Source organism: Protobothrops mucrosquamatus, unplaced genomic scaffold (assembly GCF_001527695.2).
Source record: "Protobothrops mucrosquamatus isolate PMUCROS unplaced genomic scaffold, P.Mucros_1.0 scaffold_202, whole genome shotgun sequence".
NCBI classification, from domain to species: Eukaryota; Metazoa; Chordata; class Lepidosauria; order Squamata; family Viperidae; genus Protobothrops; species Protobothrops mucrosquamatus.
The window spans coordinates 49932-68171 of NW_015386278.1; the positions used below are offsets into that span (position 1 = coordinate 49932).

The 18240-nt window shown below is 34.5% G+C and overlaps 1 protein-coding gene across 1 annotated transcript in view; it reads left to right on the forward strand.

The window, feature by feature from the left end:
- The window catches only part of LOC107296421 (ryanodine receptor 3), an 89238-nt gene that overhangs the window by 48323 nt on the left and 22675 nt on the right, over nucleotides 1–18240 (forward strand). Inside the window, exons 25-35 of the mRNA XM_015825770.1 lie at nucleotides 488–616; nucleotides 1515–1619; nucleotides 3380–3461; nucleotides 3755–5079; nucleotides 8019–8077; nucleotides 10058–10226; nucleotides 10820–10906; nucleotides 11816–12013; nucleotides 14779–14909; nucleotides 17334–17376; nucleotides 17749–17876. Coding sequence (XP_015681256.1) covers nucleotides 488–616; nucleotides 1515–1619; nucleotides 3380–3461; nucleotides 3755–5079; nucleotides 8019–8077; nucleotides 10058–10226; nucleotides 10820–10906; nucleotides 11816–12013; nucleotides 14779–14909; nucleotides 17334–17376; nucleotides 17749–17876 — 2456 coding nt within the window. The remainder of the gene's footprint in view (nucleotides 1–487; nucleotides 617–1514; nucleotides 1620–3379; nucleotides 3462–3754; nucleotides 5080–8018; nucleotides 8078–10057; nucleotides 10227–10819; nucleotides 10907–11815; nucleotides 12014–14778; nucleotides 14910–17333; nucleotides 17377–17748; nucleotides 17877–18240) is intronic.

An 18240-nucleotide genomic window follows, 5' to 3' on the forward strand; every position in this document is an offset into this window, starting at 1 on the left:
ACTGGCCTAAGGGGTATTTTAAATTTGGTTTTTTAAATAACTTTTAAAAAAGGAAGAAAAGGCCCATATTAATATTTCTTTTTAACTACATTTTAAATTTTGTATATTGTATTGATTGTTTTGTTTTAAACTGGTTGTAAGCCACCCTGAGTCCACCAGGAGAAGGGCGGGGTATAAATGTAATAAATAAATAAATAAATAAAATAAATAAAAGGCAGGATAGGAGATGTTTTAAGGTAGTGTATAATGAGTGAAATAATAAAATATTGTACTTCATGCTCTTTTGGAGTTTTTTAAAAAAATAAGTAATTTTCTATTTGCTAGTGTTTCGATTCAGAATTTATTGAAGCAGATACAGATTTTATCACAATGAATAGAAAAAAGTGATAAATATAAAAATACATATATACTACAATTTCCTTTTGGAATACTGTTTGATTATTACTTCATTAATATATACAGGGAAACCCACATTTTTTATTCTTAGGAATCAATCAGTGACTTTTATTGGTACTATTCTGGCAAAGATATAATTGATGAATCTGGACAACATAACTTCTCTAAGGCATTGGCTGTAATCAAACAGATTTTTAATTCACTAACTGAATATATACAAGTAGGTAAAACCTTTCTCTTTGTTATATAATTTGCTAACATACATGAATGAATGAATGAATGAATGAATGAATGAATGAATGAATGAATGAATGAATGAATGAATGGCATGAATTGATGTATAGATGGCACGAATTGATGCCAGAGGTTTACTTTACTGGAATTAGTGGAATTTCATGATTATTATCATTTGTAAAATCATTTTTAAAAAAAATAAAGAATGAAGATAATATCTACAGGTGTATTATTTTCCCAGATATTTTTATACAGTTGGTAGGGGGGAAAGGAGAAAAGAAAACTGAGACTTTATGTCTCTTAAAACTATATATTTCCTTCTAAGCTAAAGAAATGGACAGGGATATAAAAAGAATTAATTCTTTGACACAGTTTTAATGAAAATTTCGGTTCAAGCAAATCCTCATTCATAGTATTTCGCCTGCAGAAAGTTATCTTAAAATACCTTCTCACCTTCTAATACTTGTACTCAATTTTATTTTGTTTCATGTTCTGTTTTTCCATTTATTTTGCTTATTGGATACCTTTGTTTATGGTTTTTGTGCTATGATCTAGTTTTATGGAAAAGCATCTCTTAGAAACTAGGTTTGGCCTTAAAACCAGATTTACAGAGGTTTTTACAGAGTAGTTTTGATGATATTCATAATATATTATCAAATTATTTTATGTGATGATTTTGTTACAATTCTTATTTATTATTACTATGTCTTGTGTTTTAGAGTGTTTTGCATCTTACTGTGATTACATTAAGCTTTATATTGTTCATTGTTACTAAATTGTCAGAGTCCCGAATAAATTGCGAGTATACAATCAATAAATAATACCATTCCTTACTGGGATAGATGCTTAAAAAGAGAGCTGAAAGCATTATTCTTTAATTTTAGGGGCCTTGCATTGGAAATCAGCAGAGTTTGGCTCACAGTAGACTGTGGGATGCAGTTGTTGGTTTTCTTCATGTTTTTGCTAACTTGCAAATGAAGCTTTCACAGGTAAATCATCTTTCCTGAAAATGTAAATCAGTTGATCAAGTATAAATATTTCATTTCATATTTCATAAACTAAAGTTTGTGAAGGTAGAAATAAGCATCATGCTTATGCCCACTTATTTTTCCCACCATTCTCCCACCACACAAACATATTTTGTATTTAGTGCTGTAATCCTGATTTGAATTCAAATCAGAGATGCTTGTTCCCCACCTGAAATGGGGAAGCTCAAGTTTGATCACTTAGAGCAGCGGTTCTCAACCTATGGGTCGTGACCCCATTTGGGGTCGATCGACCATTTCACAGAGGTCGCGAAGCAAGACTGTCCGCCATTTTTTCCCCCTTTTCCGGCGGGTGCCTTACCTCCCTTGAGCTGGGCCAGCTGGTGGTCAGCCTGCTCCGTCTCTGCCGCTTGCCAGCTACGCCTGGGCCGGCGCAGGGGGCGGAAACATGCATGCGCGGCACTCCCGGGCAGGGAAAGTCCTCGACTTACGACCGGTTGGGTAGTCCTCGACTTACGACCGGTTTAGTCCTCGACTTACGACCGGTTGGGGGTTGCGGCATTAAAATGGTTGAGAATCACTGAGTTAGAGAGTCAGGATTTCTGATTTAAGTGAACACAGGATTGAAGCACAACAAAGAGCACACTAGAACTGAAAAACGTAAGATTTCTGTTAGAAGGTTGATCAAAGACTGTTGTGATCCAGTATTATAGGTCACAGGTTGGCCAGCTAGATGCACTGAGAAAGCTCAGAAGTGTGCGTAGAAGACAAATCAGTTTCTACTACAGTTGCTCCCTAACAACTCGTATTTAAGGTTGTTGCTTCTGATTCAAGAGGTAGTATATGGTTAATAAGATTAGCAGCAATTGATGATCTGATTCTTCATCTATATTCTTTCTTTCAACACACTGATGTTCTTAATCTCATAGCTTAATGTACTTTGTATAGAAAAAGAAAAATCTACTAGCACAAGATATTTCTTACAACATGTGTAATTTACCTGACAATGTCCACTACATTACCCTATGTATTTATTCTAACATCAAGAGTACTTCCTACTTGTCTTAGGAAATGTCCCTTTGATGTTTTTTGAGAAGTCATAAGTTTTAAAAAATGGCATAGATCCATTTCCTTCCAGAGATTCACAGAATAATTTCCTCTCAATAAAAGACAGTTTTTCCTATTCCTATTTCTCTTTCTACCCTTCTTAATAGGTCCTATAGTGTTCTGGATGATTGTCTAATCCTCTGGGGCAGATTTCACGGACACAAAGACATTATGGGAAAGAACAAACTAGATAATGAGATAATGCTTTAATCTTGAAAGTGACATCTTGTTCATGGGGTATCTTAATATAATTCAGTCACTGTAATCTTTTAGTGTTATTGTCTAGTGTTATTCCAATTATCCTTTTACCTGGCATAATAGCTCAGTGATCTGCTGCACATATTTATAAAATTTCTACCATCTCTTTTGGTTCCAAAGTGCCTTCTTTGCAGTTGATCTCAGATTCAGTCCCTAGGGTCTTTAGTTAAAAGGAAACAGCTGCTATGAAAGATTGCTGCTTGACACTCTGGAGTTGGTAGATTACCATGTATTCTCAATGGAATAGATAAGGTAGCTTGGATAGCATTTTCTGCACTTAAGCATTCTGCCAGACACACATAGCTCATTGGTTCCAATCATATAAAACACAATCATGGTAAATTGAGATTATGTTTAGATGATTTTAAAAGTAAATGTTAACTTTATTTGTATCCTAGGATTCCAGCCAAATTGAACTGCTAAAGGAGTTACTGGATCTTCTAAAGGATATGGTGGTGATGATGTTGTCACTACTTGAAGGTTGAATCTTTTTTAAAGTGCTATTCCTTCCATTGTTATAGGTTACAATAAAATTAATTTGAAAAATAATTCTCAATTTAAGCTGTATTATATCTACAACAGTAATGCTGCCTTGTAATTTCAAAAAGAAATTGGACTAGATTTAAACACATAATGTAGTTGAACAGTGGTTGCAAAACTGATTTAAAGCAACATTATAAAACTGAAAATAATTATAATCTTTTCTAAAGATGATTATAGAATAAACATTATAGATGCATTTCAACTAAATAATGTTTACATTTGTGATTTAGGTAACATTGTAAATGGCACAATTGGAAAACAGATGGTAGATACACTTGTCGAGTCATCTAGCAATGTAGAAATGATTTTGAAGTTCTTTGACATGTTTCTCAAGCTGAAAGATTTAACAAGCTCAGAAGCCTTCAAAGAGTATGATTCGGAAGGAAAAGGAATAATCTCAAAGAAGGAGTTTCAAAAAGCCATGGAAGGTCAGAAGCAATATACACAATCAGAAATTGACTTTCTGCTGTCATGTGCAGAAACTGATGAAAATGACATGTTTAACTATGTTCATTTTGTTGAAAGATTTCACAAGCCAGCCAAAGATATCGGGTTTAATGTGGCAGTGCTCCTAACAAATCTCTCAGAACACATGCCAAATGATCCACGCCTTCAAACTTTATTACATCCAGCAGAAAGTGTCCTTAATTATTTTGAACCCTATTTGGGACGCATTGAGATCATGGGTAGTGCCAAGAAGATAGAACGAGTTTATTTTGAGATTAGTGAATCCAGTAGGACACAGTGGGAAAAGCCCCAAGTGAAAGAATCAAAGAGGCAGTTTATTTTTGATGTTGTAAATGAAGGTGGAGAGCAAGAAAAAATGGAGCTTTTTGTCAATTTCTGTGAGGACACCATTTTTGAAATGCAGTTGGCATCTCAGATCTCTGAAACTGATACAGTTGACAGAATTGAGGAGGAGGAAGAGAATGAAGTTTGCTATCTGAGGGAGGTTGGAAAAGACGAGAAAGAAGAACAATCTTTTGAATCAGCTTCAGCATTTGCCATGGCATGTGATGCAGTAAAGAAATATGCTGCCACAATACTCAAGAAAATTAGACTGAAAAATTTAAGGAAACAGTATAGAAAAGTGAAAAAAATAACCTTTAAAGAACTGGTGAAAGTGTCCTTTTCTTCTCTTTGGATGCTATTTATAGGAGTTTTCCAATTTTTTTTCGCTATAATATGGAGTGTTTTTCAGATTCTTTGGAGTACTGTGTTTGGCGATGGTCTAGTTGAAGGGGCCAAAAATATAAGAGTTACCAAAATTCTAGGAGACATGCCTCATCCAACACAGTTTGGAATTCATGACGATGTGCTCGAAGCAGAAAAAGTGGAAGTTTTGGAACATGGCATTGCAGCTGAAATTGTGCAGTTTGTAAAAAAAGAAAAAGGAGAAACTGACATCTTATCAGATATTTTTGATATTTATTCAAAAAAAGAAAGTGGATCAAAACATGGTCATGATATTGGCCTTGGGGACATTGCTAGTGTTATTGGATCAGAAACACCCCCTTCTTTGGAAAGCGCAGTTCGTAAGAAGAAGAAAATTCAGGTAGGTAAAAGAATGCATGTGCTGTATATTTTATATATACAGGAAGTTTTTCAGACAGACCGGTCTGATTGATTACACCTTGACATTTTTAACTGCTATACTGCAGTTTTACTTTTTACAATATCTTTTGCCTTGCAGCCCCAACAACTAGGGGCGTTAAGCAGGCTCAAGTCGCAACTGCGAAACATTTTAAATCCAAATTTCTTTTTCTGACAAAGAGTTAAAGAATTAAATTGGGAGACTAAGATGGCCATCTTAGTCTCCCAATTTAATTCTTTAACTCTTTGTCAGAAAAAGAAATTTGGATATATATATTTTTAATCTAATTGGTGGATTAAAATGAGAATTCTATAAAGTCTAATAAAGTATTTGTGAGAGACAGTTTGATATATTATGATGCATTAAAAGACCGTAGAAGCTATGCTGAGATATATTTTAAAGGTCTTAAATCTTTTAAAGTTTTAAACATTCATTCAGTAAAATTCATGTTTCTATATAATGGTACAAATAATGGTGTTATTTTCCTCCTTGGGTAGCTTCTTGGTGTATTACTATCATTGGTGATAGTCACTTCAAAATATTCAATCCCTTGTCTCTGGTGTTGCCTTTACTGCTACTGCTATTACTGCTGCTACTATATTCCACTCTTCTGGAAAGAAAGGTTTATCTGAAATGGCTTGTATTTCTTTATATTTCTTGCATGGGCAGCCCATGGCCTTAATGTGGTCATGCAGCATCCCAGCATGACATCACTTAAATTCAGAAACCAAACTGACAACTTTTCAGCAGCACAATATTTTTTGCTTAAGGGTAGGATAGAGAGCAGGATGCCATTAGTTCTCACGCTGATAAGAAATCTAGTAGTCATCTTCAAACAATCTACAGATATAGACTGTCCTGCCTTCAAAAAGAGATAATTGTCCTCCACTGTACATCAGGAAAATCACAAGAAAAAGAGCCAGAATTTTACTAATTTTGCTTTCTTGTCTGAACTTAAAATACTCATTGGAAATCTTATGGTAGAATTTTCAGCTTATTTCTAATTAGGATTATTAATCAGAGCTCGATAGACACATATTCTTTAGTTTAGAGCAATCATTTTTGATCCTGGTTGCTACAAAAGAAGTCTAAGAAGGAACTAAGTAGCTTCCATTGTCTTTTTTGGCCTCTAATCTTTGGAAGAGGACATTAGCAGGATCTACGATCTGACTTACGGTGGCAATTTACAACTGGAAATAATCAGCCTACAAATCATACTGCACCCCAAATTAACAGAGAGTTTCCAGGTGGTTCATGTTAATGTTAAAAATTCATCATAGAATAACAAAGCCTACTGCATTCCATAAAAGAACGCCCACCTGGCTGACCTCTCCATCCCCACCCAAATGCCTGAAACCATCCAATAAAGGAGAGTGCAAGGTTACAAGATATTGTTGGAATCAGGGATTAGACCATGACAGTGAAGGTGAATATATACCATCGGAGAGAGGTAAATATACTGGGTAAAGCTCTAGAAAATATTGTGAATTTAATTAATTAATTAATTAATTAATTAATTGCTATAGTCCCCCATCTTTGCAAACAACTCTGGGCAGCTCACAATTCAAAAACATATATATCATTAAAATCTTTAAAACATTTTAAAAACAATAAAAACAGTACAAACGGTTTAAACAATAAAAAACATTAAAATGTCTAATTTGAATACAGACAAAGCAAATCATCTGGCCTGTTAACAATATAGCCAGGAGGCAGGGGCCCTGGCGCATGTTGCGCCCCAGGCGTGGGAGGATAGACAGGTTTTAAAACTTTATGGAAGGCTAACAGGGTGGGGCCATTCTAATCTTTGAAGGGAGGAGGTTCCCTAGAGCAGGGGCTGCTGCAGAAAAAGCTCATCTTCTACTCCCTGTCTTCCTCATGCCAAGCGACTTTCATAAAAATCGAAAGATTAAATTCCTGGGCGATTTAATTGCCTTGGCTTGGAAAGCGACTTGGCAAAGAAAGAAAGCGAGAGTTAGATTTAAAAAATAGAAGATTTGACCTATTAGAGGGGGCATCATATGTTTAAGTACTTGTTTGAATATAGTTAAAGGAATGGATGATCTTTAGATATATTTAGACTTTTATAATGAAATATATGATTTAGAATTAAAATAGCATTTTTTTCTTCTTTTGATATGGGAAATATGAAAATAAGAGGAGGATTTGAGCTATATAAATTAATATTGAGAAAATCATAACTGACAAAAATACTTTGAATATTGATGGGAAATCAAACTTTAACAAGAGCACGAAAAACAGGATATTGATTTATGAATTGATATTATTGTTATTTGTATAATATTAATAAAATATGATGAAGTTGTTTATAGGTATCTAACTTTGTATACATCAGTAGTACCAAGAATTGTAATTCTGTAATGAGGGAAAAAAGGGAAAAAGTATGGGGAAGAAAGGAGGAACAGGGAAAAAATACTGTATTGTGCAGTACTGAATAGATTTGTATTGAAGAAGTTAATGTTAAATATGTGAACTCAGACAACGTGTTGTTTACTAAGCTCTAAAGATTGTAATTCTTAACAATTAATAAAACTTTTAATAAATAATAATAAACTTTATGGAAGGCTAACAGGGTGGGGGCCATTCTAAGTTCCCTAGAGCAGGGGCTGCTGCAGAAAAAGCCCATCTTCTACTCCCCGTCAGCCAATGTTCTTTGGCTGATGGGATCTGCAGCAAGCCCATCCCCATTTGATCTGTTTGGACAGATAGAAACTCTGGAAAAAAGGTGATCCCTCGTGTACAGCTTTTTGCACACAAATAATTTCAGCCAAACATTCATCAGCATGATTTTAATTAAATGAAACATTCATAATTAATTGGATAATTTTGAAAGGAAATTTCATAATATTAAAATTCTGTATATTTTCAAAAAATTTCAGCTACCTGAACTTACAAGGGATGATGATTCAGAAACAAGAACAGAATCTGAGAAGGCTGAGTAAGCTATATGTAGTTAAATACTGTTGCCGTGGGTTTTTTTTTATGTTAGAAAATGTGGTTGAAGAAACTTCATGAATATTTTGAATATTGTAACAATCTTACAATGCAACAGTCAACTTTTTCCTCCATATTTTAAGTCCAGTTAATTCTAATGGAGCTGATGGACAGAAACTTTATTTTGGTCATTCATCAATAAAAATACATTGAATAAAACAAACAAAGCAAAGTTAACCCTTAACGTCAATGCAACAGTTGTGAGGGAAGCTTACCATAATATAGCTTTTAGAGCAGGGGTCTTCAAACTTGGCCCTTTTATGACTTGTGGACTTCAATTCCCAGAATTCCTCAGCCAGCATGCCTGGCTGAGGAATTCTGGGAGTTGAAGCCCACAAGTCATAAAAGGGTCAGGTTTGAAGACCCCTGTTTTAGAGAGAAAGCTTTATTGTGGCTATTTAATAAATAATACAAATAACAATTTTTGAAATGTCTCAAAAATTGGATTAAAAAAAGGGTAATCAGCTTATGGCAAATGCCTTGTAGAACTAGCAGTACAAAAGAACCTGGGTTTGGTTTCAATGACACCTTTGTTGTAGTGTAGCTTTCTAACAAAATTCTTGAAAACCAAAGCAAATCTTTTTGTTAATAATAGAGATAGTTTATGGAATTGCCTGAAAATTTAATCCAAAGAGCAACCCCCCCCCCCTTATTTACAGATAGTCTCTGATCTACAACCACAATTGGGACTGGAAAATATAATGTGATTGTTAAGTGAAGCATTGTGTGACTGCACCCAATTTTGCAACCTTTTTTTGCTGAGGTCGTTAAGTGAGACAGACGTGTTCATGATTTGTAATTTTTACTGCCCCTGTTCACTTTTCATGTCAGAAGCTCTTTGCAAAGGTAACAAATGGCAATTGTGTGACCCCAGGATGGAGCAGCAGACATAAACGGGAGCCACTTATGCTAAGCATCTGGACTGCAGTCACATGACCGCAGAAATGCTACAGTGGTTTTAAATATGTTGTGAATCACTTTTTTCAGAGCAATTGTAACTTCTAATGATTGCTAAAAAAAATGGCCGTAAGTCGATGACTACCTGTATGGTTTTGTTCACATTTGTACTCCTTTTTTAGTTATATCAACCTAATAATTTGTCTTTTTGAATAGAAAAATATCTATCTATATATTATATTTAAAATTATCTATCTGTCCTTACATTATAAATGCATTTATACTTACTCTCAAATGATATAATAGTTAAACTGTTATGCAACTGCTGTTTCACCATATATGTGTGTACACAATTCCCTTGACTGTCATTGGCAAGATTACAAGTATTAAGAGGCAAAATTTCAAAGTCAAGGAAGTAATAAAATATGATCTGTTTCCACTGTAGTTTGAAAACTGATTACACATTTGATCACTATTTTTCCACATTTTCAATTGTTATCATCTGTTAAGCTATTGTTTATGAAGTATTAGCCCAGAGAAATTCTTATGCCTTGCAATCTCTGCAACTGCGGAATGTAGACCAGGGGAATATATTAAAAGGCACCTTCATGCACAACAAACATCTGATTGGAAATTTTAATGCGATAAGTGTCCTAATACAGAGAAAATTGGCAATTAAAAACTGATCCTGGCCAATCTTATCCTACTAATTTGTATTTTCCATGTAATATGCAATTAAAATGTTATTATTATGCAGTTTTTGTACTTCTCTAAATTTTATTTGCCTTGCCAACTGAAAAGATTAAACAGAGAAAATTGCTAGAATACATGCATTCATTAACATTTGTATATAAAGTGCTTTTTGGGAAATTACAGAAATTCATATATTTATATTGAAAGATGCACGTCTTCAAATTCATCTATCCTAAATGTATACCTTTTAATTAACTTTATATAATGTCTGATTTTCCATGGTTTACATCTGGGCTTTGTAAAAATCTAATTTATAACATGTCATTCCCTATAGCATGGAGGATGGTGAAAAACATGATAAAATAAAGGATGATGTATATTCTGAATACTTGGAAGCTGAAGAACCTAAGAAGAGAAAACGACATGGACAGAAGTTAGAGAAGCCAGAAGCGGTTATGGCTAATTTTTTTAAAGTACTGGAGATTTATCAGACAAAAGTTTTGGTATGTTGAATCTGTTTTAAATAATAGCATTTTAAAATTAAAAGAGGGTGTGAGGGTTCAGTCTTTAAAGTTGCTGAGCTTGTCAGCTGGAAAGCTGACAGGCCAGGTTCAAGACACAAGTGCCACATGAAGGGGTGAGCTCCTGCTACTTGCCTCATCTCCTGGCAACTAGCAGCTCAACCATGCAAATGCAAGTAGATAAATAGGTACCAGTTTGGTGGGAAAGTAATAGTGTTCCATGCACCCTGACCTCCAGTCATGTTGGTCACATGACCACGGATGTGCCTTCAGACAATGCTGGCTAAGAAATGGAGGGGAACACCACCCCCTAGAGCCAAATATGACTGGACAGGGGAAACCTTTATTTTTACCTTTATTTTAAACTTAAAATAACAACTGCGATCTGTATGGCCTTTTGTAACAGAGATTGAAAAAGGGGAAGCAAAATTTGATATGAAATATAATTAATTTTAATATAATCAATTTAACTGAAACAAATAAAGTTTGAAAGATTATATAGATTTCCTTATAATATTTTTGGTCTGAACCTTCTTTATGAACTAATTACATTCTTTATCTTGTTTTTTATACAGCACTATTTGGCAAGAAATTTTTACAATTTAAGATTTCTTGCACTTTTTGTTGCCTTTGCTATCAATTTTATTCTGCTCTTTTACAAGGTAATGTCAATATATCTATTCTATGTATGGTATCTAAATTTCCAGAGTGATATTTACAACATTGAAAATCTTAGCTAATGATTACTATCAATTAGATAATGGAAGTGAACATAGTATTATAGCTCAAATAGTGTTATATTCCATAAATAGTTCCATCTATTTGCAGAGAATTAGGCTCCGAAGAAGCAGAAGAACAATTGGTAATACTTTCTTAAATTCTTTCTTCTCTCTGCAAACTCCAACATCAATTTATAAGCTGTTCTGAAATGTCCTTCAAGAACTTGGAAAGTCATTCTGCGGGTTTCAAGGGCCAGGGAAGATAAAAAACATTTTTTCCCCTTCTTTCCACCACCTATATAGAATCTATTTCCATATCCTTCAGTAAATTATTAATTCAATTAAATCTCCAAAAGATGAAAAATCTTAGTTGCGTATTTTTATGTTATTATTGGTTTCTATTCTAGTATTTTATACCTCAGTAATAATGTTTTACAATTTAGAGTATTCAATGTGCTTCATACATACTATTTTTGTTATAGGACTTACAGTCTGGTAGAATAGGACAATTCTGTTGTCACCTTGGTTGTTTTCTTTAAGACAATTATAATATTTTAAATTTTCATCCACTAATTAATACAACAATATAGTCCGCTTGCAATAAGAAGCCTCATAGCAAGCCATTTGATTTGCGATCACACTAATCCACCGATTTTATAAATTGTATCATGTTTTCTTGATCTAGCTAGACTAAATCAATATAGCTTATGCAACAGCTTGCATGTACATATTTGAATAATTTATGCTGTGTTTAAAGTAGTATCTTACATATTTTTATGACTTTGTGAAGCATTGTCTAGGAATTTGTTGTTTTATAACCATAAGAAGAATGTGTGTATGTGCGAATGACAGGTGACAGAAGAACCATTTGAAGAAATGGAAGAAGATTCTGATTTATGGCAATCTTTAGATGAAGATGAGGATGAAGAAGGAATGGTGTTCTTTGTCTTACAAGAGAGCACAGGCTACATGGCACCTACACTTAGGGCACTAGCTGTTATTCATACTATTATTTCTTTCCTATGTGTAATTGGATACTATTGTTTGAAGGTTAGTCATTTCCTTTATCTTGATGTAGCCATTAATCCAAGTTGCTTTCTTGTCATATTACTATTTTATAAAGAGACACTTATTTCCTCATTTTTCCATCAAGTCACTTGGCTACCATTTATCTAGATTGGACAGTATTAGATAATTTGGCAAAATCATGTTTGCCAGCCTCCCAGATGGTTGCAGGATGGTCTGGTACAGTGAGAAGAGTTGATTTTTTTCTTTAACCTTTTCTTTTTGGAACACTGAGAATAAGAATGGGAAAGATTCTGAGAGATAAACTTTACCCTTAAAACCATCCCAGAGACCCCCAATCTCAGAAATTATGGAATGAAATCCAGGATTGAAGAACAATGAGGATCATAAAGAAAATTAAAAGACAGAACTAAAGACCAAGTCAGCAAAATCACAAATACAAGATAGATTGACGCATGGGTAGATTCTATATCTTAAATAACGCTAGTGTGTCAGGCAGTCATAGGCAGCAGCTTAGCAAGAACTAAGTTCAAACAGCTATCGGAACCCAAATATAAATTAGAAGATAGGAATCAAAAAACAAACCAGAACTCAATACAATGAACAAATCCAGAAATGCCACTCAAATTAGACTTAAGTTATATCCTGTTATTAGAACAAGAGTCATCTGGAACAGGATGGTTTTTATATTACTTCCTGCCCAGATTCAGCTAATACTAAAAAAAAAAGTATACTGAAGAAGGGAAGTGAAAGTCAATGTACAAATCCCTGGGCACAGCACTAATTTATACATGCAAGCAAATTTTTGCTTAGGATTTTACAAGGAAGGTTAATGCCATATGTGTGGAGAAAAATTCCAAATGAACAGGTAGAAAATACAGATGGGCATGAGATCAGACAACTAGTATAAGGTCCTTCAGAAGTTATGTGCTCCATCACTGGAGGTTTTTAAGAAAAAATTGGAAATTTGTCTGAAATGGTATAGGGTCTTCTGCTTGAGCAGGAGGTTGGACTAGAAGACTTCTAAGGTCCCTTCCAACTTTGTTATTCTGTACTTCTAGAACAGACATGTCAAACTCGTGATGTCATTTTAAACAGAATAGAACTCTTTTTATCTACAAATAGGGTTGATTTATGTGGTGGATCTGTGAACTGTGGAATGAGAGTGGCTTTAACTTTAAGATTATTTTGATCTATAATTAACAAACTATATCTGGATCTGATGTCATGTGACGTCGTGCAACGTATCGGGACAGTTTTGCCATTGCCAGCAATGGGGTGGGTGCGGCTTCTGCATGATGCGTCCGGCCCATGGGCCGGCAGTTTGACACCCCTATTCTAGAACAAGAGAATCTGAGAGAGGGATTTATCAGAGGTTACAGGGTTTCCCTGGTAGTATGCAGCTATTTACTTATATTCATTTATTCCTGGAGGAAATCTGTGTGGTCACTAAGAGATGACACCTGCTTGATGACACATAATCAATCAATATTGATTTATATAGCCAGTAATTTCACTAATGGCAACTTTGGGCAATGAGTAAATAAAAAAGTAGCAAAAAGTACAAAATAATACAACACAACCATAATGGCATCTGAAGGCAATCTAACCAAATCAATATAGTAATAGTTATAATCAGGGCTTTTTTTCTCGGAGAAAAGGTGGCGGAACTCAAACCTGGCCACGCCCTCATCAAACCCTAGGACCGCCCCTTTAGAGAACAGGAATGCAAGTAAAATTTGGGAGGGGCTATTTCCGGTGCGGCCGGCCCGGAAAAAGGTGCCGGAACGCGGTTCCGCCGCGTTCCGGCTGAAAAAAAGCCCTGGTTATAATAATAATAAGAAAATCACATTGACAAACTCACCCAACCTATGATAGGTGAACATTGAGAAAGAGGGAATGGAAAAAGAGCCCCTCAAATTATGGATTTGGAGATGGTTATTAAAAGTAACATGGATTGCAAATAGTACTGATAAATCTAAAGGCTGAAGCAAATAAAATGGACTGTTTCCTTTGAGTGATTATTAGCAAGCAGAAACTCGCATATCTGGGTACATGATTCAAATGAATGATGGATTTCTAAAAAAGACTGCTTGGGAAGTAAAAGTAAACAAAGACAATAGAGCAGGTAAATGAATAAGATCAAAGAAATTACTGGAGTGTTCTTAAAAGAGCTGCAGATCCTGGGAACAATGTGAAGTTTTTTTTATATAATCAGAAGGCCCAGGCCTGATTTGATGATATCTTAATAACGCACATGGATTTTATATGCATAGATTTCAGTTAACATTAAGGATTGTATAGAAAAAAGTACTGGATACTGAAAAAAGTATCCAAGTCTTAACTCATATTTCATCTTTTATATACCTTATGCATTCTTATTTCATTGTACAATTCATGTTAAGTGAAAGATCCTTCTGTTATTTTATTATGTTATAAACAGGATTAGATCCAGATGTACTTATTAATAATTTAAAACCTATTGATCAATAGATACATTTCACTAATCCTGAATCCAATTCAATTTATAGATCAAATAGCACCTATTATTTATATTATTGATTATCAGATGATTGTACATATAGTCAGTTAAAAGTGTAACAGCGCTTTGCAAATAACAATATATTTGTTATAATAATTCACTTTATCTATGTTTTGAAAAGCAGACTATTTAAAGTAAAATTCAGTAATTCTATAACTGTTCAGTCAGCTCCAAGACATTATAAAATATTTACCTTCATTTCAAAATTTGACATCATTAAAATGCTTCAAAATATCTTTCCTTAAAGGTTCCCTTGGTTGTATTCAAACGTGAAAAAGACATTGCTAGGAAGCTAGAATTTGATGGTCTATATATTACTGAACAACCATCTGAAGATGATATTAAAGGACAGTGGGATCGTTTAGTCATAAACACTCCGTAAGTGCCATATTGTATATTGAATTCCAATAGGATTTTACTAAGGCTTATTTTGACAGTGTACCCAACATAATTCTGTACAGCAGAGGTCCCCAACCTTAAGTTGAGTACCGGGGACCGGTTCCATGGAAAAAGGCTTTTCCATGGACCGGAGAGTGCGTGATTTTGTGTGCTGCCTGCATCCCAAGGATGGGGCTTTGCTTGTTTGTGCGGACCGGTTGCTGGCATGCCGCAGCCCAATACCGGTCCACGGACTGGGGTTTGGGAACTCTGGCTGTACAGGTAAAATTATATTTTATATACAGTATGATACAAATCCCAATTTCTGTTGATATAGGCACTGACCATCTTTCTATATAATTCGTGTAAACCAGGGGTCTTCAAACATGGCCCTTTTATGACTTGTGGACTTCAACTCCCAGAATTCCTCAGTCAGCATGCCTGGCTGAAGAATTCTGGGAGTTGAAGTCCACAAGTCATAAAAGGGCCAAGTTTGAAGACCCCTGGTATAAACAAAATGTGTGTGTAGCAGCAAGTTACTAGAATTCTGCTTCCCAGAGACCAGAGGATACTACTCATCTGATATAATACAAGATAACCTTATATGTTCATTAGTTGCAACAATGATATTTCTTCTATATTTTGGTAGTAATTATTATTGCTGTCCTTGATTGTCAGTCAGGAAGCAAGAATGTGGAATATGCTCTTTTATTTTTGCCCACATGGAAAATGTTTAAGGATGCTCCTTATTATCTCTTCACTTCAATGACTGACTAGAGAAGCAACCCAGAACCACCACGATGATATGAAGGGGCCATAAAGATTGAAATAAATAAGTATTAGTGTTGTTCCAATGTAATCTTTTCTTAAGCAGACAAATTACTCCACTCTTTGGGACGGTTTGGTCTGACAAGATCTGAACCAAATGCTGGTTTGTTAGTAATAATGCATAGATATAAGCTTTTTCTGCTGTTCAACCCCTTATGGCACACAGGCAGGAGAAAAAGGAGAAATAATTGAATATTGCTTGTGTAGTATTTCCATATTACATTGTTGGATTTATTTTTAATGGCCTTTATACCTATTTTGATAAATATATACTTAACAGAAAGTTGTAATTTTGAATTGCTGCCTCTGAGTCTCTAGTATTTTCAGAGAGAAGTTTGACATGCTTCTTGTTTTGTAAAGCTTGAGATAAGTAGGAGTTTTTTGGTCTAATTTTTATTTAACTACTGGCTGTATACTGAATAATAATGCCTGTTGAATGTTATTTAGAGCTTAGGAAAGAATGCAAATCTGACTGTGGGATTAGTATTAGTATTTATTAGCATTAATATTAGTATTTCTCCTCCAAGTTCAGAAAAAATCTCAGAAAAGAACCAATCTCAGGAGCTTCCTGTTACAAAGGTTTGCAAGCATAATAAAGTAGAATTATTATTATTAGTCAGCAGTCCTTTGTTTTTATCTCTTTTTCTGCTGCTCGCTTCATTGTGGATGAATTTTACTACTTCTACAAATAGTGCTGGAAGCAGGGCTTGCCCCTCACACAGTTGTAGTCATATATTTATCATATACCTCAGGATAATTCACATTCCTTTACCACTTGTTTTACAAAAATCTTATTCAGAACTGAAGTGTAAACAAATAATGTTTTATACAGTACACAGTCCTCATTGCGAAAACACCTTGTTTCTGTGTGAACAGAAATTTGTGAATGAAGTTAAATGAATACAATGAAAGTAATGCATTAAAAGATGAATTATGTTTCAGGGAAGAATTTAAGTTTTCATCATACTTATCAATGGCTGTAGATATTCATAAATGTTTTACTTTTAATACTAAGATGCTTCTTATCTTTAAGGATATTTTTTTAAAAAAATTAAAGCCAGTAACACTGTCTCAATAAAACCTGATGAATAAAGAGAAAACCACTGAAGAAGAAAAAACAGTTTATTGTAAATTTTATTTCTTCAGAAACATATAAGTATATAATCAACTATCAATCTAATGTATAAGAATGTTTAGACATATATACTTTTGTAGACTAGTATCTATTTCTTTAGATACATAGATAAATAATTTGAGAGAGAGAGAGAAAAATGTTTGTGACCACAGAGAGGGGAAATGATAAAAATAAATGGGGGAGATTTAGAGGTACTGAAAGGAAATTGTTCCTATGATGCCATCGTTCTCTTGAGCTTTTTGCCCTGCCTGAAAGAAACTTTATTCTAGAGCTTGTGTGAACATAACATCTGAATAATGTAAACTAAAATAATAAAGCACCAAGTACTGACGATGGAGTTGTGGATTTTCTTGTGAGTTTTTTTGTGTGTCTGCGTAGGAGGGGTGTTATTATTGGGTCTTCTTGTATTGGTTTTTTTGTTTGTTTTATTAAATTTGAATACTTATTTTGTGTTTGTACAGATCTTTTCCAAATAATTATTGGGACAAGTTTGTGAAACGAAAGGTAGGTTCCTTAAGTATCTCTTTTTTTTTTCCAAAATAAAAATATTAAATAAAGTACAGTAATCCATGTTTGATAATAATAGGTGTATATTGGATTGGCCTAAGATGTTACAGCAGAGCATTAGGAACATATATACTTCAAAAACTATGTCTGCATACTCCTCTCAATGGTGATTGTTTTTATTTTTAGGATTTCATTATGTTTGATTGCTGTTACTGGGAAGAATTTTTTCCCACTTTCAGTCTTCCCCTCCTTTGTGTGAAAAAGCAGCCTTTGAAAGAGCATCAACTTTGAAATGCAAAAGTTTTTTTAAAACTTAGTGAGAACTGCTTGAATTAAAACATGATATTTTATATATATTTTTTCTTGAAGGTAATCAATAAGTATGGTGATTTATATGGAGCAGAGCGCATTGCAGAACTCTTAGGTCTGGACAAAAATGCTCTGGATTTTAGTCCAGTGGAACATACTGAACCAGACGAAGCATCTTTTGTTTCATGGTATTGTTGGCCTTTACATTTAATAAACTGAAATGTATTAAAATAATACAACTGATTTTTTTTATTTTATTTTTTTATTTTTATGTGCATGGACAGTTTTGTGATGGAAATCTGAAGTCTTAGCAATCCGATCCTATGCATAGAGAGTTTGTGTTTGTGCCCAACCAGGTATCACCGAGACCTGGTTGGGCATGGAAGGGGGAGTTCCCCTTGTTGATCTATGCCCACCGGGTTTCCAGGCATTCCATCAACCGAGGGCCCGGGGTAGGGGCGGGGGGGTAGCGGTCATTATAAGGGAGAGCCTGTGTCCAAGGGAGGCCACTGTGCCTCAGATAGACGGTGCAGAGTCCCTCCTTGTGAAGTG